The 27,922-nt window shown below is 41.5% G+C and overlaps 1 protein-coding gene across 1 annotated transcript in view; it reads right to left on the bottom strand.

Annotated features, from left to right (window-relative positions):
• LOC126176541 (solute carrier family 22 member 1-like) overlaps positions 1-27,922 on the bottom strand; it is a 77,656-nt gene that overhangs the window by 369 nt on the left and 49,365 nt on the right. The window contains exons 4-7 of the mRNA XM_049923697.1: positions 23,120-23,277; positions 17,530-17,713; positions 13,067-13,281; positions 8,922-9,109 (exon numbers count right to left, since the gene is read on the bottom strand). Coding sequence (XP_049779654.1) covers positions 8,922-9,109; positions 13,067-13,281; positions 17,530-17,713; positions 23,120-23,277 — 745 coding nt within the window. The remainder of the gene's footprint in view (positions 1-8,921; positions 9,110-13,066; positions 13,282-17,529; positions 17,714-23,119; positions 23,278-27,922) is intronic.

The raw sequence follows: 27,922 nt of genomic DNA, 5'->3' as shown, positions 1-27,922 counted from the left end.
TAATTTTAACTATGGATAGAAGAAGTTAAAACAATTGTTTTAGACGATAATTTCAGCAACGCTCGTCCTCCAAGTTTCGTACCATATCTATTCACTCACAAATTTGTATCAGTGCTACACTACTAGCTTTAGTAGCTATTGCAGTTTGTCGTTCTTTCACCATTACTTCACTTTATTGCAGGATACATGCTGTGGCGATACATTTTCAGAGACCAAGTAAGAGTATAGAGGCATAATTCAAACCCAGATATTTGTTTTCTAAAAACATTGCATTAGGGTACTGGAGTGATATGTTATTTTATCCTACCAGGCAATATTTTTGAACCTAGTTGTTGCGAAAGACAAATTTGTTTCATATTCACGAAACAATTTGCTAATTTATCGGATGATCCTAGATATTTTACTTTATTTCCTGGGATTACTATAGAACTTCTTACATGACTCTTTAATTTCCGTCTTTTACACACCTGTATGATATATATGACAAAATTAGCAAACACAAGTATACACACGTAAATCTACATCTCATACAAAGAAGCATGCGGATCGTGAGATACAATGACGATTTTTGAAAGACATTCTTGCTATCTAAGTCGTAGCCGTTATGTTTTCATTTTTGAGTACCTACGTACAGCGATAATTTGCTTTGTTATGGTAACAGCCTTTAATCCAACTATAAGCAAAGTACTTAAGAGTAACAGCATGTCGTACAATAACCGTAAACTCATTCTATCCTGCCTCATAAAATTTTTAAATTCTTCACAGGGAGAAACCCGTTCTGCATTTAATATGCAGTAGTTGTATATGTGAAACTTAGGAACTGACAACGTGCTCATCACGATAGTATAACTGATTAAAAAGATGTAAAACCAAACAGTGCGACTGTTAGTAATAATTTAAGTATTATTTTCAGAATAAGCTGCAAATTATAACTAACGATGACTTAGCAGCCGTGAATATACGGCACCAGCATAGTGACAAACTGTTGAATATATTTCTCCACAGGATTTACACAAAATTTCGTTGATCGGCTAGGTCACCACAGAATCAGTTTCAGTAAATGTCTAGGTGTAATTTCTTTCAAACTGATATTATTATATAAATTATTCAGGACACAACTAGTTTCAGACTTTATTATCTCATTTCCATTTGTCATAACGTCAGTTGGGAAACCAATAACAATTCACGTGTTAGGATCGTGTTGGAAATGGAACACCCAGAAAAGCATTTTTGCCATACAAAAGGTAACAAAGACCAGCGTTTGACCTCTCATCGATGTTGGAGTCGTTTAGTAACCAAAGTGTTTAGCCAGTGAAAAACACTGCAATTCTGGTCTGATAAGTGTCAGCTTAGATCCTAACTTGTACATTCGTTTCGCCGTTTTATTACTTCAAAGATCCTATTCACCTATAGCTACCATACTTCAACGACGTGTCTGACTCTGAAGCAATTCAAATATATTACACCTCGTAGAGAAGAGTATATTTTTATATTAGTACACAACACGTTAAAATGGTATTTTATCAGCTCCAGTACTCACGGGAACGTGTTACATTTATATTAGTATTCTGATTCTACCAACATACGAAAAGCATCTACGAAATACACATATCAAAAAAAGGTTTTACATCATCCCGGTTCCCAGAACACCTGAAGATAGACGTTGATTGTGGGTATTGTACCACAGATGTGCGTATTGTATCACAGACACAGTCCCTTTTACTGTTCAGAGCCGCGCAGGATTAGCCGAGCGGGTTAAGGCGCTGCAGTCAAGGACTGTACGGCTGGTCCGGGTGGAAGTTCCAGTCCTCCCTCGGACGTGTGTGTGTGTGTGTTTGTCCTTAGGATGATTTAGGTTAAGTACTGTGTACGCTTAGGTACTGATGACCTCAGCAGTTAAGATTTCACACACATTTGAAAATTTTGGAACTGTTCAGAGATGTCACTAAACCCGCCGAAAAATGTAAAATCCCCTTCTGTCTATTACCTTCTGTCTATTAGTCAGAGGGTGTCCGACAGCCGATCAGTTCCAGTCATTCCACCAAGAAGGAAGTACTCGGGTCGTGTTGTCTGTTGTTCTACGATACCAAGAAAGTCAATGCCGCGTTTCGATCGTGTCTGCATTCTCACTTGGTACCAGGAAGGGTTCCCGACAAGGGAAGTGTCCAGGCGTCTCGGAGTGAATGAAAGTGATGCTGTTCGGACATGGAGGAGATACAGAGAGACAGGAACTGTCGACAACATGTCTCGCTCAGGCCAGCCAAGGGCTACTATTTCTGTGGATGACCGCTACCTACAGATTATGGCTCGGAGGAACCCTAACAGCAACGCCACCAAGTTGAGTAAAGCTTTGCGTGAAGCCACAGGACGTCGTGTTACTAATCAAACTGTGTGCATTAGGCTGCATGATGCTCAACTTCACTCCCGACGTCAATGGCGAGGTCCCTCTTTGCAACCACGACACCACGCAGTGAGGTACAGACGGACCCAACAACATGCCGAATGGACAGCTTAGGATTGGCATCACGTTCTTTTCACCGATGAGTGTTTCATATGCCTTAAACCAGACAATCATCGGAGACCTGTTTGGAGGTAACACGGACAGGCTGAACGCTTTAGACACACGGTCCAGAGATTACTACAAGGTAGAGGTTCCCTGAAGTTTTGGGATGGCATTATGTAGGGTCGACGTACGCCACTGGTGGTCATGGAAGGCTCCGTAACGGCTGTACAATACGTGAAAGCAATCCTCCGACAGATACTGTTACGATATCACCTGCATATTGGCGAGGCATTCTTCTTCATGGACGACGATTTGCAACCTCATTATGCAAATTTTGTGAATGACTTTCTTGAGGATAATGACAATGCTCAACTAGAGTGGCCAGCATATGGTCCAGACATGAACCCTGATAGATTGAAAAGGTCTCTCTATTGACGGCGTGACTCACCAATCACTCTGAGAGATCAACGCCGAATCTCCGTTGAGGAGTGGGACAATTCGGACCAATAGTGCCTTGATGAACTTGGGGATATTATGCCACGACGAATACAGGCATGCATCAATGCAATGCAATACTAGTACCGGTGTGTACAGCAATCTGGACCACCAGCTCTGAAGGTCTCGCTGTATGGCGTTAAAACATGCAATGTGTTGTTTTCATGGGTAAGAAAAAGGGCGGAAATGACGTTTGTGTTGGTCTCTGTTCTAATTTTCTGTAGAGCCGAAACTCTCGGAACCGAGATGATGGAGAACTTTTTTTGATGTGTGTGCTAAAGGAGAACATTATCGGACTGCACGTTGCTGCGAAAGGCATTCTCTGCAATGAATTACCATTACTGGTAACAACAGGTACTCATTACCACGTCGTCAGTTGTATTTTACAGGTTATAAATTGCTTCGTAGCATCATTGCGGTAAAAATCGAAGGGAGATAGAAAGTATTTGCTACTAGCGACTGTCATATGAAAAGGCAAGAATTTCCTCAAAAGAGTGTACACAATCACAAGCAGTTCAGAAACTAGGAATGAGTGGCTCGACATTATACACAGTTTACTGATTCTCTGACTGTTTATTTTGCTTTAGTCCATGCACATTGTATGACATATTTCTGGCTCGTGCAATGTTCCGCAGTAATCCATCATCCACACACTTTACACACACGTGCCGGTGTTGCTAGCGCCAAGTAGCTGCTACTCAGTTCACCGCGGTATTCATGCAAGAGCAGGGGCTCACGTAGTTGGAAGCTTTCTTCGCGATAAAATCTTGCTGCGCTGAGTTGTTCCACGTAAAGTTCCCTACCTAATGCCCTTGCACGTGGGCAAACGACAGCTTATGACATTGATAAAGGTATTCGTGAAACGGGTACTGTTAAGAGAAGGTATCGAAGATGTCAGAGTTATGTGTTAAACACCAGAATTTACGATGCGTGTTCATTAGTCTCTTCTCCGACCTCCATGTAAACGACTTGATCTGTTGTTTCAGCATCCTGAACCATCTTATTAAACCTGCCACAGAGTCACTTATCACTGCGGTTGCTACTATACCGAGCTATAACAGTTCAAGAACTGTGTCCTTTGGATTCAGAAAAGCATGTCGCCTATTATCAGTGGTGTAACAGAATCGCTCTTCATGATATGAATAATAATCTGAACTAACTTTTTTAGTGATGGTGCATGTTTCCACTGAAGTGGATACGTTGACAGGTAAACCACTTATATCTGGGTTCCCAATAATCCTCACAGTACAATGTGCCACAGCTCCAATGAAACGATGATGATGCTTCCGGAGTTCTTAGATTACCAAGGTCGTTGCTAATATTTTGGCGTCCTAGGCGAGAACCAAAAATTCAGTAAATATACAAGAAGATTTTATGTTGCATGGGCATAAAGCTGAAAATACAGACTCTTCACGACAATAACTAAGATATTCTCATTTGCGCCTATCTGAGAGCACCACTTACAACGTCCTCAATAATATCTTTGATGGATTTAAAAAAGAAATGGCTCTGAACACTATGGGACTTAACATCTGAGCTCATTAGACCCCTAGACTTAAAACTACTTAAACCTATATAGCCTAAGGACATCACACACATCCCTGCCCGAGGCAGGATTCGAACCTGCGACCGTAGCAGCAGCGCGGTTCCGGACTGAAGCGCCTAGAACCGCTAGGCCATAACGGCCGGCGGATGGATTTCAATTCCTGTAGTTTTCAACCCCCACAGCTCTTTTCAGCACCGTGTAAATTATTTGTTGCTATCTTAACACAAGATCTGTCATCCAATCGAGTTTTATGGCAGCGTTATTCATATGTTACTTTCTACGCTGATTCTGCGGAGAACTTCTCATGTATTATCTCCAACAGACTTCTATAGCACCACGTCTCAGACGCTACGATTCCCTTCTTTTCTGGTGTTCTCACCTCTCACAAATTTGTTCCTGAGATTAGGATTTATGTATGACACAGGTAGCCTTTTTCTTTTGTCCAGGAACGATCCCTTTACCTCTGATATTCTACTTTTTATGTTATTCATGCTTCTCGTGTCATGTGTCATTTTATTTCAAATATGGTAGTAATTAAATTCATCTACTTATATAAATTCATCTCTGTATCAGTATGATTATCGCTAATCTTATTTCTACTAATCGTCATTAATTAGGTTTAATCACCGACAGTTACCTGTTCTCATTAAACTGTTCATTCCATACAATAGGTCCTGTAAGTCTTTTTCACTTTCGCTGAGGATGTCAATGACATCAGCAAAGATTATCATTGATACCTTTTGACCTTGAATCGTAATAACTTTCTTGAACATTTCCTTTATTTCCGTCATTGCGTCTTTGAAAAGTAATTCAATAGCAGATATGAAATACTGCATGCAAGTGTTACACACTTCTTAATAAAAAACGTTTCGATCTTGGTCTTCAGTTCTTAATGATCTCTTTGGGTCTAGTGCATGTTGTGTGTCAACAGTCCTTCCCCGTAACCCACTCCCGCTTTTCTCATAATTTTGAAAACCTTGCACTGTTCTACACTGTCGATTGCTGTTTTTCGATCAACAAATCTAATGAAAGCATTCTGATTTTTCTTAAGGTCTGCTTCTATAATCAAAGTCCAAAGTACCTTTCTGGAGTCCTTACTTTTCATACAGCCACACATTCCGCCATCTAATAACTACTCGTTTGCGTTTTTCATTCTCGGGTTCTTTGGGGGACATATGTTTGATGAAGTTACTGACGTTTATCTTGCACAAGTGGCTAGCACTGTCAAGACTTTGACAGTACAAGTCACACGTTTGGGGAGACGTTAGAATTGTTACCAAATAAACACTGGCCGAAAATCCAAGACAGCAGCCAACAGATAGTTTGCCATTGTCAGCTGTGTTTTCGTTCCAATTCACAAAAAATTGTTTGTCGGCTGTTTCACCAGTCATATCTCTAAATTTCTATCAGAACTATACATCATTTACTATGAATTGTGATAACCTGTATAAAACATACCCTCTATTATTAGTTGAAATGAATATTTGCTGCCGGCCGAAGTGGCCGTGCGGTTCTGGCGCTGCAGTCTGGAACCGCGAGACCGCTACGGTCGCAGGTTCGAATCCTGCCTCGGGCATGGATGTATGTGATGTCCTTAGGTTGGATAGGTTTAACTAGTTCTAAGTTCTAGGGGACTAATGACCTCAGAAGTTGAGTCCCATAGTGCTCAGAGCCACCATTTGAACCATTTGAATATTTGCTTGTGTAATGTAATCAATGAATTTGTGATATAAAGTTACTGAAGATGATTTTAATTGTAATTTTTACTCAGCAAAAGTTCTAAAACGCAAAATAAAGCTACTGGTTAATGTCGCTGTTGTTTGTCAACAACAAAATATGAGCTCATTTGCAGACTTCCGAAGTTCTACTCCAGTACCACACTTTGGTTGCACAGTAGAGCTCCAAATTAATTATTTTCGATGTCTATAATCCTCGAGAAGTGTCATAATGTTAATTCAGTGTTTTGAAAGTTTGCAGAAACGTCACAGTGATAAAAAAGGTGCTACGTATCACACATATACATCAATTTCCGTAGAAAACACGATACGAAACTCTGAAGGATGTGCCCCCACACTGTGCCCATTCCCACACACGTGCAGCTAAACTAGTAATGCGCAGTTTCTATTCAGTTAGGCCAAAAAAGATCGAATCTAATCTGGACTAGCAGACAATAAATGTTGACTAAAATAATACGCACACTTACGAACAAACTAGCATTCTCAGAGTAATTTTTTATGCCCACACATTGTCTAACACGATCAACTGAATACTGTCACATCTGTGTTACAACCACTTCAAAATACCTAACGGGTGTTACGTCTGGTATATGTACTGCCATCGCCTAAGGTTTTTACCACAAATTTTGGAGAGACACAGGAAAGGTATAACTATAAAATATAACCGACCTCAATTACTAGTTTTTATTGCAAATGTTTGTGCTTTGTCAAGTTTAAGTGCCAATCGAACATATTTACCTTTCGGAACTGTGGTTCCAAGGCTGACTAAAACGTTCACCAATCGTAACTAAGGCTCTTTAATAGAACTTACGAACCGCTTCCTATAGTCAAATACTAAAAGTAATGAAAATTCGTGATGTAAATGAAATGATTGTGCGACACTCATGGCCAGGGGTTCCCACCTGGGGAAGCTCGGCCGACGACTTGCGAATCTGTTTGGTTGAAGCATCTTTGGGTGACGTGGGTGTTTCTGACGATGAAATAACGAGGAGAACAACACAACACCCAATCCCCGAGCGGAGAAAATCTCCTACCCGGCACGGAATCGAACCTGGGCCCGTTGCATAACAGTCAGACGCGCTGACTACTTAAATGTTAGGCGGACGTCTAGGAGTAAGACAATGGTTAACGAATTATATAAGTGTTTCGAAGAAGACCGTGGAGGTGTTGAAGATGACATACCCGCCCGAATGCTACAGCCCTTCATCAACCGATAAAATCGTCTAAAATGTGGCGATCGCCATATCAGAGTCTGAGAAATCAGTAACGCTATTAACGTCTTTCGGGTGTTGTAGGTGTGAAATGGGAGTAAGTGTAGTTTCTTCTGAAACTGCTATAGTTCGAACAAAAATAGTGGAGAATGATGGTTGCTCAGGAGTTGCTAGATGAGATCGACAAACACGAGAAACCTCTTAAAACTGTCATGACACGAGATGAAAAATTAATTTATGCATATAACGTCAGATTTAAGTCCATCAGTCTTCTCAGTCTAATCATTCTGCTTTGCCAAGATCAAATATATGTCGACAACTGCGGTCATATCGGAAAATATGCTCAGTTTTGTTCTGCGATTTCAACGTCATAGTGCCATACGAATGCCTGCCACAATCGCGATCAGTAAGAAGTGCTACTTCAAAGTTCAACTCCACTAGCGTGAAGCAAATCGAAAAAGAAACCGGATTTTTGACGAAAAAGCTCATCACTTTTCCACCACGACAAATCAGCCGTACCACTACGTTGCTTATTCATACATTTTTTAGCACAATGAATGCTGCGTGTCACCAGTCAGCAGCCAATGTGACCGTTTTCTGTTCTAAAAAGTAAAGAAAACCTTAATAGTCGTTCGGTTTATATTCATAAATGAAATTACAACGCTTCGCTGAGATAGCTAAAAGCTCCAGAAATCTTTATGGTGAGCGGAAAGAGTGCCAGTGTTGGTTAATAATAATTCAAGTCGACTAATACATTAAATTATTTCCATAAAGAAAAACTTCGTCCCTTTTTATCACAACTCTCATGTCCATCTATTGACGGCACTACAAAGCCTCCGTACATTATTTCATCGTTGGTAACAATGTAATAGTATCTCTCAGTGGGCATTACTACATCAGTAACACATGTGCAGTTTCTATAGTAAGTTACTTTCCTGGTGAAGCATTGACCCATTTTTCGAAAGCTCTGAATTCTGTCGGTTATTAACGCTAAGAGTGCATTAGAAAAATTTGAGAGACAGTTAGAGAGGTTTTATCTCCATTAGTCCGTGACATGCCTTCCTCTTATGATGCGTCGTTTTGCCCATCTAGCAGAGATGTTCATCCGACAACTACGTACCACTGTATAAATAATGAAAATACATGAGCTTATTGCATGCTGTAGGTATACCTATGCAGTCTGTCAGAAAACGGTAACGTCAAAGTGATACGCATCCTGTTTGCTGCTGAATCTAAAGTTTTGGCTCAGAAGACTGTGCGTGAGATGTACTTGTTCTGGGAAAATTGTTTTCTGTTTTCTTGTCATATCTGTTCACATATTCTCATCTCGTAGCTTTCATTTCACTAAGATAATAGTGATATCTTAGCTACTCGTGAAACATTCAAACAAAATACGAATATAGATTTCATTCCCGTGTCGCTCCACTTACCATGAGGGCTACGTATGGCAGGGCAGACATAACGACGCCAGCTCCGGTCCACTCAACGCAGGCCGCGATCTGCCTCAGGCACGTGGGGTGCACCTCCACGCTCTGCAGGTTGGCCATACCGTTTGTGCCCGTCGTGAAGAACTGCGTTATCACCATCATCACCGTAATGGCCAGTCCGCTGAAGTTAGCTGAACCATTAAACATACGGTGCAGCAATTACCACATACAACTAGATAAAAAAAGTAACATACTCACACACACACACAAATACACACACAGATAGATAGAGGGAGAGAGAGAGAGAGACTCGCACGCATATCAATTACAAAATTAAGTAAATGAATGCCACACCAAATGTTGTTCATTTGGTTTTCTGTCCGAAGACTGTCTTGAAGCAACTCTCCGTGCTAGCCTATCACATGAAACCCTCTTGATCTCTGCGTAACTAGAACAACCCAAATCCATTAGAACCTGCTTGCTGTATTGAACACTTCGTCTTCCTCTACAATTTTAATCACCAACACTTTCTGCCTTGATGCCGCAGAATGCGTCCCTGGCCCCTACTTTTAGTCAAGTCGATCCATCAATTTCTTTCCTCGCTAATTCGATTTAATACCTCTTCGTTTACTATTTGAACTATCTGTCTTATCTTCAGCATCATTCTGTAGCACCAAATTTAGTAAGCTTCTATGCTCTTGTAGTCTGAACTCCTCACCGTGTTTTTGCGCTACTAATATAAAATGAGTGTTGAAAATAACATTAAGGGTTGTCGCATTTGATGACATGCCGTGAACGCTACTCGAATGCTATTGTCAGGGGTGGCGTGTGGCAGGAGCTTAAACAAAACTTGTGATGAGCTTATGACAGTCAGGTATGTAGTGACTATGAAAATATACCACCTATCAACCTGGGGGACTTAAAGGAACAAGACGCTTATAACTTAACATATCGAAGATTACATCTGAATTCCGCTATCTGAGGGAAAATGCGTCTTGGGTGGCTCTCACTATCGCAGGAACAATGTTTCCACAGTTATGCACTGTCTTAAAGTACTCACTCAAGTGTTTGAATAACGGATAACACGTCGCATCTGTACAGTCGTACGTGGCGATTAACAGACTACTGTGGATCATTGCCACCGATTTGAGCGAGTGAGCAACACATTTCTAACAGAACTGTAATGAAAATAATAGCTTCAGCAAAATTGTGACAGTGCCTTCCAATTACTTTTTGTCACTCAACGTACTGAGAAATGTAAAATAATCATGTGGCTTCAGCAGCCAAAATAATGACCGTTGTACCATGCAGCTAGGCGAATTTTGTACCCAGGATCACGAGGCGAGATGATGACTACAGTGTCGTCTGAGAGTTCATGATGCACTGTGCTGTAACTCTTGTAATGATAGTTCACGAGACACCATGTTGGCTACATATTTGTAATGGGAGCTCACAAGGCAGCATGCTGGTGAGAGTCTTGTTGGGACAGTTTACGAGGTGCTATGTAAGTGAAACTTGTTCTGAGAACTCTCCGAGTCAAGCGACGAAAAGGCGATGGTGTTTGATTTTCAAGGTTTCCCTACAAAATTTATGCTGTCGGACAATAAACAGCTGGTCTGATGCCTGTAGCTACAATACGAGATGATAGTACATAACGGTGAGGATGCTGGAAGGGGTATAGCTTTTATTCCGTTTTGTGGTGCTTTATCGGCGAAGGTAGGTCGAATCCCTCAAAATCATCAAATGAACAGTTTCTTTCGATCACCAATTGAGAAGCAAACACTGCTTGGTAACGTCAGTGACGAACAAGGACTATGGAAATCCGGAGTCTACCAGATCCCCTGCGAATGTGGCATAGCTTTCATAGGTCAGACGGTGCGTACTATCGAAGATCGTTGCCAAGAACATCAACGGCACACCAGCCTGCAGCAGCCTTACAAGTCGGCGGTTGCTGAACGTTACCTCTCGGAATTAGACAGAATGAATTACGACCAGAGCAAGGTTCTGACACAGACGTCCAAAACTGGGACTATGTCGTTACAGAATCAATCGAGTTTCGAGCACGAGAACCGCTGATCAATCCAGAAAGCGGTTACATCCTTAGTAAGTCCTGGGAACACGCTTTAAATCTGAGAAAGGGAGAAAGAAGACATCCCACCACGAACTGAGTTGGAGAACAGGCAGATATATTACTAAGATGCCGCCGACGATAGCCCATGGGCGTGGACTGCAAACGGAACGGATGCTGGTCGCTCCGCGCCTGGGCGCGGACAGCGTTGGCAGCCCCTGTATGAGAAGGGGGGGGGGAGAGACAAAAGCCTGGCACCCCGGCGCCTCGGCGGTCAGTTCGTCAGCCCACCTGTTAATCGTTAAGTGCTCGCTTGCCGAAGAGATACTGTGCCCGTTGGACACTGACACACGGCTATTCACACGTGAACTCTTTCGTCGTGATGTACGGCAGAAGAAATTGAAGAAAATATTGTGTTAAAACGTTGATTCTGTATTCTTGCGTAAACTGTCCACATGAGGGCTGCAAGATGAACCAAGATGTTAATGGCCATCGCTTATCGTTTCCTTCCTAAAGCTTGTCTGTGAACAGTGATACGAGTAAAATACACTCCTGGAAATTGAAATAAGAACACCGTGAATTCATTGTCCCAGGAAGGGGAAACTTTATTGACACATTCCTGGGGTCAGATACATCACATGATCACACTGACAGAACCACAGGCACATAGACACAGGCAACAGAGCATGCACAATGTCGGCACTAGTACAGTGTATATCCACCTTTCGCAGCAATGCAGGCTGCTATTCTCCCATGGAGACGATCGTAGAGATGCTGGATGTAGTCCTGTGGAACGGCTTGCCATGCCATTTCCACCTGGCGCCTCAGTTGGACCAGCGTTCGTGCTGGACGTGAAGACCGCGTGAGACGACGCTTCATGCTCAATGGGGGACAGATCCGGAGATCTTGCTGGCCAGGGTAGTTGACTTACACCTTCTAGAGCACGTTGGGTGGCACGGGATACATGCGGACGTGCATTGTCCTGTTGGAACAGCAAGTTCCCTTGCCGGTCTAGGAATGGTAGAACGATGGGTTCGATGACGGTTTGGATGTACCGTGCACTATTCAGTGTCCCCTCGACGATCACCAGTGGTGTACGGCCAGTGTAGGAGACCGCTCCCCACACCATGATGCCGGGTGTTGGCCCTGTGTGCCTCGGTCGTATGCAGTCCTGATTGTGGCGCTCACCTGCACAGCGCCAAACACGCATACGACCATCATTGGCACCAGGGCAGAAGCGACTCTCATCGCTCAAGACGACACGTCTCCATTCGTCCCTCCATTCACGCCTGTCGCGACACCACTGGAGGCGGGCTGCACGATGTTGGGGCGTGAGCGGAAGACGGCCTAACGGTGTGCGGGACCGTAGCCCAGCTTCATGGCGACAGTTGCGAATGGTCCTCGCCGATACCCCAGGAGCAACAGTGTCCCTAATTTGCTGGGAAGTGGCGGTGTGGTCCCCTACGGCACAGCGTAGGATCCTACGGTCTTGGCGTGCATCCGTGCGTCGCTGCGGTCCGGTCCCAGGTCGACGGGCACGTGCACTTTCCGCCGACCACTGGCGACAACATCGATGTACTGTGGAGACCTCACGCCCCACGTGTTGAGCAATTCGGCGGTACGTCCACCCGGCCTCCCGCATGCCCACTATACGCCCTCGCTCAAAGTCCGTCAACTGCACATACGGTTCACGTCCACGCTGTCGCGGCATTCTACCAGTGTTAAAGACTGCGATGGAGCTCCTTATGCCACGGCAAACTGGCTGACACTGACGGCGGCGGTGCACAAATGCTGCGCAGCTAGCGCCATTCGACGGCCAACACCGCGGTTCCTGGTGTGTCCGCTGTGCCGTGCGTGTGATCATTGCTTGTACAGCCCTCTCGCAGTGTCCGGAGCAAGTATGGTGGGTCTGACACACTGGTGTCAATGTGTTCTTTTTTTCCATTTCCAGGAGTGTACTTGCTGCGCGGTCAGCCCCACGCAACATCGCTGCATACCAAAGCTCAGGCAAATCTTTACTAGCTGCACAGTTGCAGGATGTACCAAACACTCTGCAACTTCCAGGGCGCGCGTAGCTCACCGGCCAACATGCAGGAGACGGCCGCAGAGGTGATGCCAGCGAGCAGGGCGCTGCCCACGGCGGACCAGCGGCGGCCGAAGCGCGCAGCAGTGTAGTGGACGACGCAGTAGGCGGGCAGCTGGATGGCGCCCTGCGCTGCCACTGCCAAGAAGGGATTCACGCCCACGCCGCCAGCCATCATCACCAGCGAGTGAAGCGTCAGCAGGTGCGTAGACCTGTGCAGAGTTGTTTCACAAGGAATGTAGTTAATTACCGACATGTTTAATTAACCAAATTCGTGACGGTGCTAGGCATCACCACGACCCGACCATCTGAAACTCCGGCTGCTGGCCTAAATGAGTGCTGTTACTGGTGCTTGACCATCGTGAAACTGTCAGAGCTGTGTTATTAAAATTGCTAGGCTATTTTTATATCCAAGCGTTTACGAACTGTGTGTATGTTTAAATTCTTTAGCAGTGTGTTTTGATTTTTTGTGGAATAAATGTATGTTCACAATTAGGAACCGAATTACATATTGTCTTGGAATAGGGATTTCAGTTGTTCGGATACATAAATGGTTTGAAGAGCGTACACGTCTCTCAGCGCAGCAAACGCCGATGCTCATATCCTAGTTTTAGTTGCAATATTGTCTTCTATACCAGTTTAAAAGAATCGTTATTGTTTATTGTTTTTAATGATTATATTAAAGACCCCATCCTCTTTCTTTTCAACATGCACATGCATACACAAACGGACGGACAATGAACGCACACGCAAACGGACGCACACAGGCACATTACACGCACATCATAAAAAGTTTCGTTACGCCCCAGTTCCTAGAACTCCTGAAGACAGACGTTGACTCAGGATATTTTATAACAGACACAGTCCCTTTGACTGGTCAGAGATGTCTCTAAACTAGCCCAAAGATGTAAAAAGAGCGTGCATGAGTAGCACCTATTAGATGGAGGGTATCCGACAGCCATTCATTTCACCAGGAAGGAGTTACACGGCTCGTGAGGTCAGTAGTTCAACCGTGCGCGTTTCGATCGCATCAGCATTGCTACTTTGTTCCACGAAGGGCTCTCAACAAGGGAAGTTTCCAGGAGTCTCGGACGGAACCAAAGCGATGTCGTACGGACGTGGAGGGGATACAGTGAGACAGGAACACTCGATTAAATGCCCAACTCAGACCGTCCAAAGGCTACCACGACAGTGGATGACCGCTACCTACGGATTATGGCTCGGAGGAACCCTGACAGCAACGATCCCATCTTCAGTAAAGCTTTTCGTGCAGCCATAGGACGTCATGTTACGACTCAAACTGTGCGCAATAGGATGCATGATGCCCAATTTCACATCCGACGTCCATGGCGAGGTCCATCTTTGCAATGACGACACAATGCAGCGCGGTATAGATGGGCCAAGTAACATGCAGAATGGACCGTTCGGGATTGGCATCACGTTCTCTTCACCGATGAGTATCGCATATACCTTCAAGCAGACAATCGTCAGAGACAAGTTTACAGAGAACCCGATCAGGCTGAACGCCTTATATACACTATCGAGCGAGTGCAGCAAGATGGAGGTTTCCTGCTGTTTTGGGGTGGCATTATGTGGGCCGACGTAAGCCGCTGGTGGTCATGGAAGGCGCCGTAACGGCTGTACGATACGTGAATGCCATCCTCCGACCGATACTGCAAGCATATCGGCAGCGTATTGGCGAGGCATTTGTCTTCATGGACGACAATTCGCACCCCCATTGCGCACATCTTGTGAATGACTTCCCTCAGGATCACGACATTCCTCGACTAGAGTCACCAGCACCTTCTCCAGACGTGAACCTTACCGAAGATGCCTGGGATAGATTGAAAAGGGCTGTTTAAGGACGACGTGACCCACTAACCATTCTAAGGGATCTACGCCGAATCGCCGTTGAGGAGTGGGACAATCTGAAACAACGGTGCCTTGACGACTGTAGTTAAAATCTTCTGGGTTATTATGCCGCGTCATGTTTCTTCTAAAATGTTCGACGTTTCGACCCCTCTGCTGGGATCTTCCTCAGGATCATTTTGTTTTCATACTGCTGCATTGATGAACTTGTGGATAGTACGCAACGACGAATAAAAGCATGCGTAATTGCAAGAGGACGACGTACTGGGTAGTAGAGGTACCGATGTGTGCAGCACTCTGGACGACCACCTCTGAAAGTCTCGCTGTATGGTGGAACAACATGCAGTGTGTTGTTGTCATGAGCAATGAAAACGACGGAAGTGATGTAAATGTTTATCTCTACTCCTGTTTTCTGTACAGGTTCCGGAACTCTCGGAACCAAGGTGACGCAAAACTTGTTTTGATGTGTGCAGTACTCTGTATTTAGTAATTTTTTATACGAAATAAAAGGTATTTTGCAAACCAGTTTCACAATTGTTAGATGCATCAGTTCTCAGCAAGATGCGGCAGCGTTCTCCAGAAGATGGAGGACAGATGCCTCGCTGAAATATCGAGTTATGTTGATCTAAGGATAAATTCGAGGATACTACTATGACGTAAGGTTGTCTACAAAAAATATTTTATAATGTACCTAATACCTCGTATTACCTTATATTTTAGTAACTCATGACGCCGAAAGAGACAAATAGGATGGGTGTCGCTGTGTCTGTGTCGGCACGTTCCGATAACTTCCACTCGAGTCACCTTCGGCGGATGCGGCATCCACCCCTTCTATAGATGTGTGGAAGTAAGATGGCAGCATCTTGATGTATTGCGTAGGTAGATGTGGAGAATGCCTTACCTCACAGTAAGTGTGCCTTCTTTCTCTGAACACGTCACACGCTTCTGCTGTAGCCTACCACGGTACCTTGCAATGCTGGAGTAAGAGGCATTGCTCGGACTATTGTACCTCCCTAGACAAATATGTTCGAGGAAGCTACTGCAGTCGCATCTTAACATAATGCGTGTCGTTTTTTATTTATGACACAATTAACACAACCGTGGCTAAGTAGCTTAAAAGCATCAAAGTCAATGCGAAAAACCATTCTAAACGCCCTAGGCGCTTTCCGAATTGAGCGCTGCTTTCGGACGCACCAGAACGACACCATTAGTTGAAGATAATTGCCACAGCATTATCTCCGTAGTAGTCTCCTACTCGCGTTTGTAGCGGTTTCCTTTTGCTATTAATTCGAGTAATTTTTATAAAGCGATCTAAAATTGAAAATTTGCAGATCATGTACAACTTCACTCAGGTGTGCAACTACCATTGCGGTATCACCATTAAAATTTTCATTTATGTCAGCATAAACTCGGTGAGTTGTGACCACGTATAGTACGAATGCCTTGTGTGAGTCAAGTATCGACCAAAGTTATGGAGACAGTTAAAAGTACTCCCACTCTTAGGTTTTTGTTTAACCTTCCACAACAAGCAATGGAGATATAAAGAGCAGTCAAATGAAAATGCGACAGATCGCAGAAAATTCATGGAAACTGTTCATTTCAAAAGAAATCTTCATAAATGTTAATAATTTGTCGACAGTTAGGCAAGACAGCCCATACCTTTCTGGAGAAAAGCTTGTGATTGCCTATGAAACAATGATTGTATCCAGCCTTACACCTCTTCAACCGAAGCACACTGACGTCTATTTTGGCCCACTCAAACGTTGCTCGGGATATTTTTAGGTCGCTGCAGAAGTTTCACTCAGGAGCCCTTACAACTCCCCCATAACGACTCGAATTCCACCATGCGATTTTCAAACTTTTGGAACCTGTGGAGAGACATTCATGGTGGTCGGTTTCCTTTCGGACTAAGGGGTTCACACCAAGGCACAGACAACCGCAAACGTTTTCCCTTGAAGGCACTGGTTTTCTTTCCTTACAGAGAGATAAATGTGTGAAGAGTGATTGTAGTTTACTTAGTAGTACATTCTTCCGCCCATCTCGTTTATATTTGATTGCCCTTTAGGTTATTACAGTCACATGTGAAATATACATATACCTATTTGTGAAAGTTTACAGTTAATGCTGCGTAATTGAATACAGTTCAGTGGTGATATTACTCTCGTAAGCAGATGCATGTTTGTTTTTAAATTGTGCTTTCATGTAATCCTTTGACTTATACAGACGTAATACACATGTGCCTAGCACTACCGATAACCCATTGACACCAAATCTGATTAACTGTTACATAATTCCAGAGCTTTATCTACCAGTTTATTAATTTATTCAATCTACACTCTTCTTACCACAAGGAGAATTCAATGAGTACCTCAAATAGCAACTATTTATACAAATTAGTCGCATGTTGCAATACCTGCCGTCATTGCACGTTCTGTAATACACTTAGTAAGCGTTTAATTTACGAACTCCTGACAGTCTTTTCGAACCATTAATTCAGTTACTAAGTATGATATAAGCAGATACCTTTCTATTCAAGACAGCGGATTGAGGAAGCGAAATTCTTATGGTAGCTTTCCTCTACGTTCACATACCTTGCAATAATGAGCAGCACAGTATTTTTGAAGACGTTCCAGCTGGAGAAGATGCTGAGGAAGCCCTTCCTGTCCTTCTGGGCCTTGGCCACGGTCCGCATCACCTGCGGTGCGAACGAAGGCACCTCACCGCCGTTTGTGATGGCGATGCGACGCAGCAACTTCAAGGCGTCCTCCTCTCGACCTTTGCATGCCAACCACCGCGGTGACTCTGGGAACCACCTACCCAGGGTTCATCTCGTGAGAGAATGTAGTCACTCTTCTTAAATCCATAGATGTTATAAAAGTAGATGTGTATATCTATATATGTAGTTATGTATACATGTATGTATGTTCCCCATTTCCTCCTAAGGCACTAGAACCATTTCAACCAAAGTTTGTACACATACCATTACTGTCTGGAAAAAATCATTGTGTGGTAGGAGCCTCCCGTTTTACAAATAACTAGTCTATATTCATCCAGTATTTGAGAATAAGAGCACTTAGTGACTTCAAACAACCTTAGAAATAATTTTAAATCTCTGTGAACTGCCCCCTCCCAAACACATACAAAGAACGATGCAAAGGAAAACAGAGTATCTCTTACTGTCCTTTCACTGTTCATGGAGTACAAGCTCCTCACCAGGTATAGTGTCTTTATTATTAACTCGATTAGCAACGAATCTACCTGCTAAATTATATTGTACAAAACATAGTTCAAGAGATATAACGTCATAAACATCGAACTGGATTTGAACGAAAGTGCTAGAGACATAAATGAATGATGAGTACAAATATATGGGTCGTATGTTAAATATACGGAAAATATATGTGGCATGTGCGTATAAGATCACGAGTACAAAACTACTCCTAAACAGCTGAATCGATTTCAGTCAAACGTGATACAGTTATTAAATACTATTTGTAAATAAATACTGAAGAGGTGAGAAGCATAGATCTCCGATTTGGATGTGGTTAAAACATGGAGAAAGAAGGGGAGACTGAGGTGGACAGACACAGATGGAGGTGATGGACACATTTATGTGCCGAGGAAGAATTGGACAGAGAGAGGTAAAAACGGATTGAAGAGAAAGGGAAGAGATGGACAAAGGGAGGGGAGGGGCAAGATGGGCAGAGGAAGGAAACCAAAGATGGACCGAGGGAGGCGAGAAGAAGAGATAGACAGAAAGATAGGGCACGAGGAGTTGGACTAGGTGGGAGGAGAACATAGAAAGTGAAGGGAAGAAGAGGAGATGTAGAGAGAAAGGAAAGATTAGAAGATGGACAAATAAAAGTGGAGGGAGACAGCCACAGAGAGATAGGAGATCGACACAGACAGAAAAGAGGGGGAGATGGACAAGAAAAGGAGGGCGTATGGATAGAAGAAGATAGAGACGAAGCAGCAGGGGATGGACTCAGAGGGGGAGGAGGAGACTGTCAGAAAGAGGGGAAAGGAGGCGATGGACTGATAGGAACCTGAATTGCATACATATCCGGTACTTGTCTCATAATTGAGAATATTAACGTGATACAATGCATATAATGAACCACTTTATAATACTAATATAATACTGACCTTGAAAATGACAGGCAATCGAAACGTGTAAGTGTTTGTGGTGAAAATTAAAGTGTGGTCGAGACATAAGAAAAGTTATAAAAACGTCAGTTAAATAGCCACTTTGAGAAATAAATGTTAGTACATTCTGAGTTATTGAAAGAATGTGATGTAGAGTTAGAATGGGAATAGTATTCATTATCTTCTCAAACTCTCCATCCATCTCATTAACGTTAGATTACATTATATTTGAAAGTGGAAAAGTTTCACTGTAAGGTTATCGTGTTTACATCGTTCTATTTATTAATAATTGTTACTGAAGTAGGTTACAAAATTCTTCATTTTGTCCACATGAGTATGCGTTGGCGCCTCGAGATTCTAAGGACTGTGCCACTACACGTTAGAAATAAAAAATTGATCCTATTCTGTAACGGATGACGACTTAATGATACTGCTTCCACATATAAAAATCAAATCTAATCGTCAATGTATACCACAAATAGGTAATTTCTACGATAGAATTTATCGAGATCGAACAGAAAAATTAACACTAATGTTCACATTTACAGTGTACAAAATAAATGAAAGCCGATTCTGCCCAATAAGGGAAATAATTTATTTTTACAGTCAAAGTGGGAGATGTAACCCTTTCACAGACAGATATATATTGCATCTTAAAACTTAAAATGAAAGATAGCTCTCGCAGAAAAAAAAGTCTCACATTTGGAGAATTGAAAGGGAATATGATAATGGGTAGTGGAAACATATTATTATTCAGAAAAGAATCCTATAACGACACACTCCTCACAAATATTCAGAATTACGTATGTCTGGTTTTCTTCACGCTGCACATTACCTGAAGAATAAAAACAGCGCTAAGCAGAACGCTGCAGAGCAAGACAGAAAGTAGTTCCAGTTGCGGAGAGGCCAAGCTAAGAAGCCGGAAGCCATAATGCCAACCCCCAAGCTGCTGCTCGAGAAATAGTTCAGCGTCGTCCGATGTTTGATGTCTGTCAGTTCCAGACCTAAAGCAGAAAGGAAGTGCATCAGTTTTGATCTAGATCGAACTCGAACTATTAAAGTATCAACATCAAAAAATAACCGAAGCTTCAACAAATTTGGAGAAAAGAAAATGGATAGATGTAATGCACAACACTGTAAAGCTATTGATTTACATGTGCTGCAGTAGTGTCACATAAAACGCAAACGGGGGATTTGCTTCCGTCACCTGTCATCTTTCAAGTGTTACAGAGTCCAGTGATAGAGGCAAGTTTTTGGAATAGAATCAGAAAGGGCAGCGATATAACAATTGATCATTGTAGACGCCGACAGATCTTGATCTGCAGTGGCCAGGTATTCCTCACTGAGCTTTGGAACGTTTCCTAAACACAGGTTCGGCACCCAGAAGCATCGGCCAAACATGATGGAGGGCTGCGATGCGCGTCCAGTGACGGTAATTTATTAACGAGTACCAGGAATATAGCCTGACCTCGCCTTAACTACTGCCTGATTTGGCTAAAGGCATTTAAAATGGGGTACTTAATAAAAAGCACCACAGTCATAAGAAAATTTCGAGCAGTCTCATGTCCTATTCGCATAGGCTCACTGAAGAGACTGTAACACTAGACTGAATAGCACTTACTCTGCATCTCTTTTCAACAGGGACGATTCTCGTCTTAGTATTACCCTTATTTAGCTTTGCAAGTGATAATTCCTCTTGCATAAAACCAGGTAATTATTACACTCCATTAGACATATGGGATGGTTGGGTCCACTGGTAATTACATAAACTCATTTCTTTGCCCGCGATAAAGTGATGGCAACAGTATAGTGATAGGGTTTTCTTTATAATTCGCACTCGGGTTGTCACTCCTCTCATCGTTCTGCTGCTGCCCACCAAAGATTTCTTTGCAACAGAGTACTGATTACTACAATCAAGGTAATACGGAGAGAAACCACCTCTAATGCTGCAACTGTTTCGATTCTGCGATGTAAGGAATTTACAACTAAACCATACTCAGCAGAAATCCAGTTGAATTCACACCTTGCTGCCGTTGAGCTGCCAAAGTGTGAGGAACATAATTGCACGTGTCACCCGCAGGTCCAAGTGGTCCCAGTCATTTCCATGCGATTACGATTTCGGCCTATAATGCTTTATTTATAGCACCTGAGTGTTGATCAAACCAGGAAACTATGCGTGCAGTCTTCATTTTGGATGGCGGGACAGTCAACAGGATAATCACTGTAAAAATCTAGGAGATAGTGTAATACATGGTCACCGCGAATTTAGAAATAAATACCCTGATTCATGTGCACGATAACTGCATGGCTGGGGCCCCTACTACCTTGGAAGTTGTACAATTACGTCCCAGCACACATCCTGTCATCCTTTACGTTCTATTTTGTTTCACGCATATTCCCCTACCAGATCCTCCAGATTGTTCGTAAATGTTCTAAGGCAATTTTATACACAACAGCCTTCTGTAGACGTACATCTCAGACGTTTTAGTTGTGCTCAGTTCCCATTTCCTTACAGCCTATGATGCAGTGTCATACAATTCTGTGCTTCAGGTAGACATTCTCAAATATTTATTTCTTTAATTACATTCTACTTTGTTGCTACTAGATCTTTTCTGGAGAGTATTTCGATTTCTTGACAGCAACATCCTTCTAATCGCCTAAAACTTGGTCCCTGTGACTAATATCATTCCTGGCAAATCTCTTTACTTTCATGTTTTACTTATTTATTCTCACTCCGCTTTCCCTCGTAGACCACGATTTATTCCATTCAAAAGATTCTGACTTTCACAGACGGTAGGAGTTTCATCAGCTAATCTGATAATTTATATCTTCTCGTATTGAAATTTACTCTTCAGTTCGCACCATTCTTCAATTACAGTCATTCTCCTTCGACATAAGAGTTGATCAGTATTCAAGGAACTCGTTACAGTAGACAAAATTGTAAGAGTCGCGTAGGGACAGGCAGGTTAAGATAAGCCAGATTAAGGAACATAGCGAGGCATACTGATGGTCGTATTCTTCCCTTACGCAGTATGAGGGTGGAACGAGAAAGATATCCCTTAAAATTAGCACAACATATTCTCCAACACACACAGAACAGGGGATTTGCAGTACATACACGTAAATAAAGATAACGAGGAATTTGCTACGTCTCAAATGAGATAACACGTTTTTAATATTTGTGGTGTTTTGATGTAAAATTATCAGTTAATGTTCCAGAGAAGTAAAATTGCTTCATTTCCTTTAAACAACCATCTACCTCATTATGATGTAATACATTTTCCATTTCCACAGTTTAAGAAAAAAATAGCACTCCCACTTTTTCAACAAGAACCTTTCAAAGCTGTTACCCGCATTCGTGGCTTCAAACGCGCACAATTTTTCTTTTTATTCACACATATTCCATTTGATGATGCCTTAACTCTCTCTTTTAATGGCCCTGCGACAGTAACCATCTTCGCTTCGGATATTCTGACCATACTTTTATACTTTATCCGCTGTGGTTCATAAGCCTCCCATTTTCTGATTACATAAATTTCAGTAGTAAGGCCTACTGTCCTGTATTAGTATCGGCCGTTGATGTGGTCAGTAACGACTGTAAATGAAATTAACCAATCAATTGTAACAAAATATCTTTATTGTCCCATCTTTTACACGAACACCAAGGAGCGAATATGATAAACGTCTGCATACCACATCGTCCCAGGAAATCTTTTCCACTGATACGTCTACTTGGTCAAAAGCCCTGACACTAATGATTCATCTAATATCTAACATGCTGACTGACACAATAATTACATTTTACAATGTGCTATTATATACATTTCGGTGAACTAACATCTCATGGCTGTGGGGCTACATATCTTAGGCTCATTGCGTGCAGCTCGAACAACAGCGATAAACCACCACAGTTTATCGGCAAATAGCATTAACAGATGTTGCTGAATGACTAACAAATTCAGCCACAGGAAATAATAAAGTGAATAAAAAAACTAAAACAAATTGGAAGCAATTGGATTCCCACAATTCACTCACCAACAGCCAACGCTGATTCGATCATAGGTCCTGCAGCAGCTGATATGAGGGACTCCGCCAGGATGAAGAGCAGAAGGACGTCTGGTGTGAGGACCAGCAAAAGCCTGCTCATAACATGGGCCGCCATGCACAGGAACTGCTGGGGCCGTCGGCCGTACCTACAGCCACGCATAGGAATAACGTTGATCGGTAATGCTGGCTTCTGCTGATACTGACTGCTTCAAAAGTGCTATACAGTTTTACAGTAACAACAAATTTGGAGCATTAATGTCGCTCACATCTGCTTATCTGATTTGATTACATTGTTATACAAAATTGTAATCTTAAGTAGCTACTATTTTTTCATGTCTTTAGCGTCACAGAACCCGACAACAATGATCTAGCATATTTGTGTTTACCTTGAGTATCTTACAACAATATGAAATACTTGCAAAACGCATGACGATCGACGGGCTGTGGTACCGTGTAGCGGAGCGTCTTTTTAACAACAATTGTCAATAGTTACATAGAATAGCATCATTCTTTTGCCCCTTACATTTTTTGTAAAATAGTGAAATTACTTTCTGACGGCGTACATTAATGTTTATTCCGCGGATCAGCACAGTTTGTACGGGATAAATTCAAATGCGATACAAAAACCGAAATTTTTGTGACAATTCATAACGCAACTTTTCAAGCAGGAACTTCTGATCAATTACAGCTTCTCGGAAATATAGTAAATTTTTGATCAAACCATTCGAAACCTTGTTAAATGATTGCATGCTGTCTTCTCTTCGTCTCTGAACACCAATTCAAAAGGAATGTCTAAAACGTTCTCTGACCTATGAACCGTCAAGAGCATCTGCATTAACTTTTTCGATTTTGTAGGTTCCACATGCCCATAGAGAGAGATCGTCAGTGGTAAACAGGAAAATCTCTTGCCCAGCAAGATCACATAGTATTTTATTTCACAATCATCGAGGTCAAAAGAGCATTGCTGTCATCATTGGATCTACAACGAACTTGAAGTAAAGATACTACAAACAATAATTTATCATTGAGCACAAATCTTGAAATCAGTGATAAGAAGTACATAAGCATAGTTTACATACCTTCGAAAAATTCTTATTAACATGTGTACATGCTACCACTACAATGAGTCCAGTTCCAGTTAGATGAAACCACTTCATGTTGGATCGTTAAACATTAAAAAGAGCATTTCTTCCTCCACGAATGCACCTTCTGTGTGTGCACTTGAATTCCTAGGTACCCAATTGGTGCAATGTATGGCTACTTTTCTTTTTTAGTCATCAGTCTTCTGACTGGTTTGAGGCTGCCAGCCACGAATTCCTCTCCCTATTCCTCTCCCTCTCGGACCATCGAAGTTATTACCTAATGTCTTAACAGATGTAATATCGTCCTGTACCATCCTCTTGTCAGTGTTTCCAACATATTCCTTTCCTCTCCGATTCTGCACACAATCTCCTCATTCTGCCTAATTTTCAACATTCGTCTGTAGCAGCACACCTCAAATGCTTCGAATCTCTTCTAAATCTCTCCTTTTTCCTTCCATCACTGGCTATATTGCTGCCTTGGTTGCTGAATACGCTAAATTCATTTACTTTGTGACCACCAATCCTGATGTTAAGTTTCCCACAGTTCTCACTTCTGCTACTTCTCATTACTTTCCTCTTTCTTCAGTCTACACTCAGTACATATTCTGTACTTATTAGACTGTTCATTCTATTCAGTAGATCATTTAATTCTCCTTGAATTTCACTAGGATAGCAACATCATCAGCAGATAGTAACATCATCCTTTCACCTTGAATATTAATTCCACTCCCGAACTTTTTTTTTCCATCATTGCTTCTTCGATGTACAGAATGAACAGTAGGGCCAAAAGATCACGACCTTGTCTTATACCAGATTTAAATCGAGCACTTCCTTTTTTGTCATCCATTGTTATTATCCCATCTTGGCTCTTGTACTTGTTGTATATTAACCATATTTCCCTATTGCATACTCAGAATTTCGAACATCTTTGACGATTTTACATTGTCGAACGCTTTTTCCAGGTTTACAAATCCGATGGACGTGTCTTAATTTTTCTTCAGCCCTGGCTTGCATTATCAACTGCAACATCAGAATTGCCTCTCTACAGCCTTTACCTTTCGTAAAGCCAACCTGAAGACCCATCTAACCCATCTTTAGTTTTCTTTTCCATTCTTCTGTATACACTTCTTATTAGTAACTAGAATGCATGAGCCGTTACCTGGTTCTGCAATAATTCTCCGATTTCTCAACTCTTGGGAGTTGTGTAGATGATATTTTTCCGAAAGACAGATGGCATGTCGCCAGACTAATACCTTCTACACACCAAAGTGAATTGTCGTTTTATTGCCACATCCCCCAACCACTATAGAAATTCTTATGCAATGTTATCCATGCCTTCTGTCTTATTTGATCCTAAATCCTCTAAAGCTCTCTTAAATTCTGTTACAGGATCCCCTGTCTCTTCTAAATCGACTCCTGTTTCTTCTTCTATGACATCAGACAAACCTTCCACCGCATAGAGGCATTCAACCTATTCTTTCCACCTACCCGCTCTCCCCTCTGAGTAGAATATATCTATCGTTCCTGGCTCAGTTGGCTCAGCCATGGCTCACGCCAGAACTGACTCAAGTTATCCATGACCGGTTGAAATATTCTACTATAACACACATGTGCAGATATTTTCCTTAAAGACACTCCTATTTTGGTATAAATTACTTAGAAAGTTAATAAATACGAATATCATTTCTTATCATGTTTGCATATTATAAAACAATAAAATTTTCATACAAAAGTTGAATGAAAGACAATAAATTTCATATTTCTTTTATAAAAGGTACACATATGAAAAAATATTTGAGTCATTCTCGCAAAGAATAACTCATAATAAAAATTTGCAAGCTCTCCAGTGTATTGTATTTTATTGCTTAACTATGCTCTTAAAAGTAATGTAAATAAAAAATTCCCTCTCTAAATGTCCAAAAAAATTCGCTGCCATATGAAAGAAAATTAGAGACCTTTTTCCTTGAAGTTTACTCTCCTTACTTCATTTCTAAGCTCTGTGTTTTTTCGAAGTCTATCTGGAAGTCAAGGTAGCTATTCTCCTTTGCATCTATTCCCATCACTTTTAATTAAGGAAGCAGAGCTCGGGCAGCAGTGAATTGATGATTGATTATCCCCATTGTTTTGATATCCACCCCATTCCTCGCCCACACATTCTGGGAACAAATGTTTTCGATTGCAGCTTGTATATATAGTTGAAATCTTAATCACAATTTCATTATAAAAATGCTAGATTCATCAGTTTATTTTGGGTGTAAATAAATTATTTTGTTCACATTTTCGTATTTTAGTTGAAGTGATGAAATGTATATAACATGTAATGTTCCTCTACAACACTTAAAATTAGACTTAAAGCGAATATTATATGATAAAAAAGAAATATATTCCAATTCCGTTGTAAATGGCAGTTGCTTCAGCGCCATCTCTGAATGGAGTTATGAACTGCTTAGTTAATGGTGCAGACAGAAAGTGTAAGTGGGACATGCTTGGAACAATCAGGCAAAAGCCACTGCACAGTCCTATCTCATTTCCTCTGACGCCATCACTGTCGAGTAGATCAGTATTATCTTATGGAGAGACCACATACTGCGGGTCTAGTACGAACTGTAAACATACAGAGCCTTCAGTAGCCTAAGAAGGCTTACACAGGCTAGACCTATGTTGTTTTGTACGGATGTGTGGAGTAAAAAAAATTTATTTCATGCAAATATTAACGAGTTTTGAAAATTAAAAGTGCAAACATTATCTACATAACAAGTGATCTCTGAATTATCATATTCTAATTAACATACTAAACTTTTTCCTTTATTATTCTGTCAGTCATTCTGAAAATACCTTAAAATGTAATGTAAACATGAAATTAACACTTCTGTAACTTATGCAAATTTTTTATTCATTTGTAAAGTAAAAATTTTCTTTATGTATTCTGTGCTGCGCATCGAAAGTTAAAATTTTATCACCATACATTGTTACATACGCTAGAATCAGGAATGATTTCATGAAAGGTTGTGCAAAGTTGCATAGTCGTTATTGTAAAGTAGTAATTTTCTCCATGATTCATGTTACTGTCATGGATCAGATAATTTGAAATGAAATTACGTGGAGTTATGACAGTGTCTGATCTGAATATTACAACTCATTTAAAATCTAGAAATACATGGTATGCTTTGAGAAAAATATTTGGAGGATTAACATTCGACATTTCCTCTGGAAAAATCTCGTTATATCTGTTTTTCAAATATACCTTCTGTTGATTAATGTGATCGAATAATGAAGAGTCAAGTAACTAATTATCATTAAAATTTGTATTGAATGTAATGAATATGAAGTATCACACATCAAATTGGGTAGAGTTATAGAAAGTTGTGATATCAAGCCCAAAATTATTCTTGGCACTCAAACTGGTAAATTCTGCAGTGTGTAGTTCATAAAAAAATATCATAAATATGGGATTTCTCAGAATATTTGACAGCTGTTCTAACTCGTAATTTGATTGATATTTAACAACAGGTACACGAATTTCTGAAGATTCTATTACTATTTTTCCTTCCTTAAGAAGTGTATACTAAATTATTATGAATATATCCTTCCAAGCATATACTATAAGTAGCTCATGAAGTCAAATATAGCAGCTTTTGATGAAATTAAATTATGTTCTAGATAAAATACTACTTCCTTTCTGTATGGACACAAAATAAGATAATTTTGC

Source organism: Schistocerca cancellata, chromosome 3 (genome assembly GCF_023864275.1).
Source record: "Schistocerca cancellata isolate TAMUIC-IGC-003103 chromosome 3, iqSchCanc2.1, whole genome shotgun sequence".
Lineage (NCBI taxonomy): Eukaryota > Metazoa > Arthropoda > Insecta > Orthoptera > Acrididae > Schistocerca > Schistocerca cancellata.
This window is presented reverse-complemented; position numbering and strand designations above follow the sequence as displayed.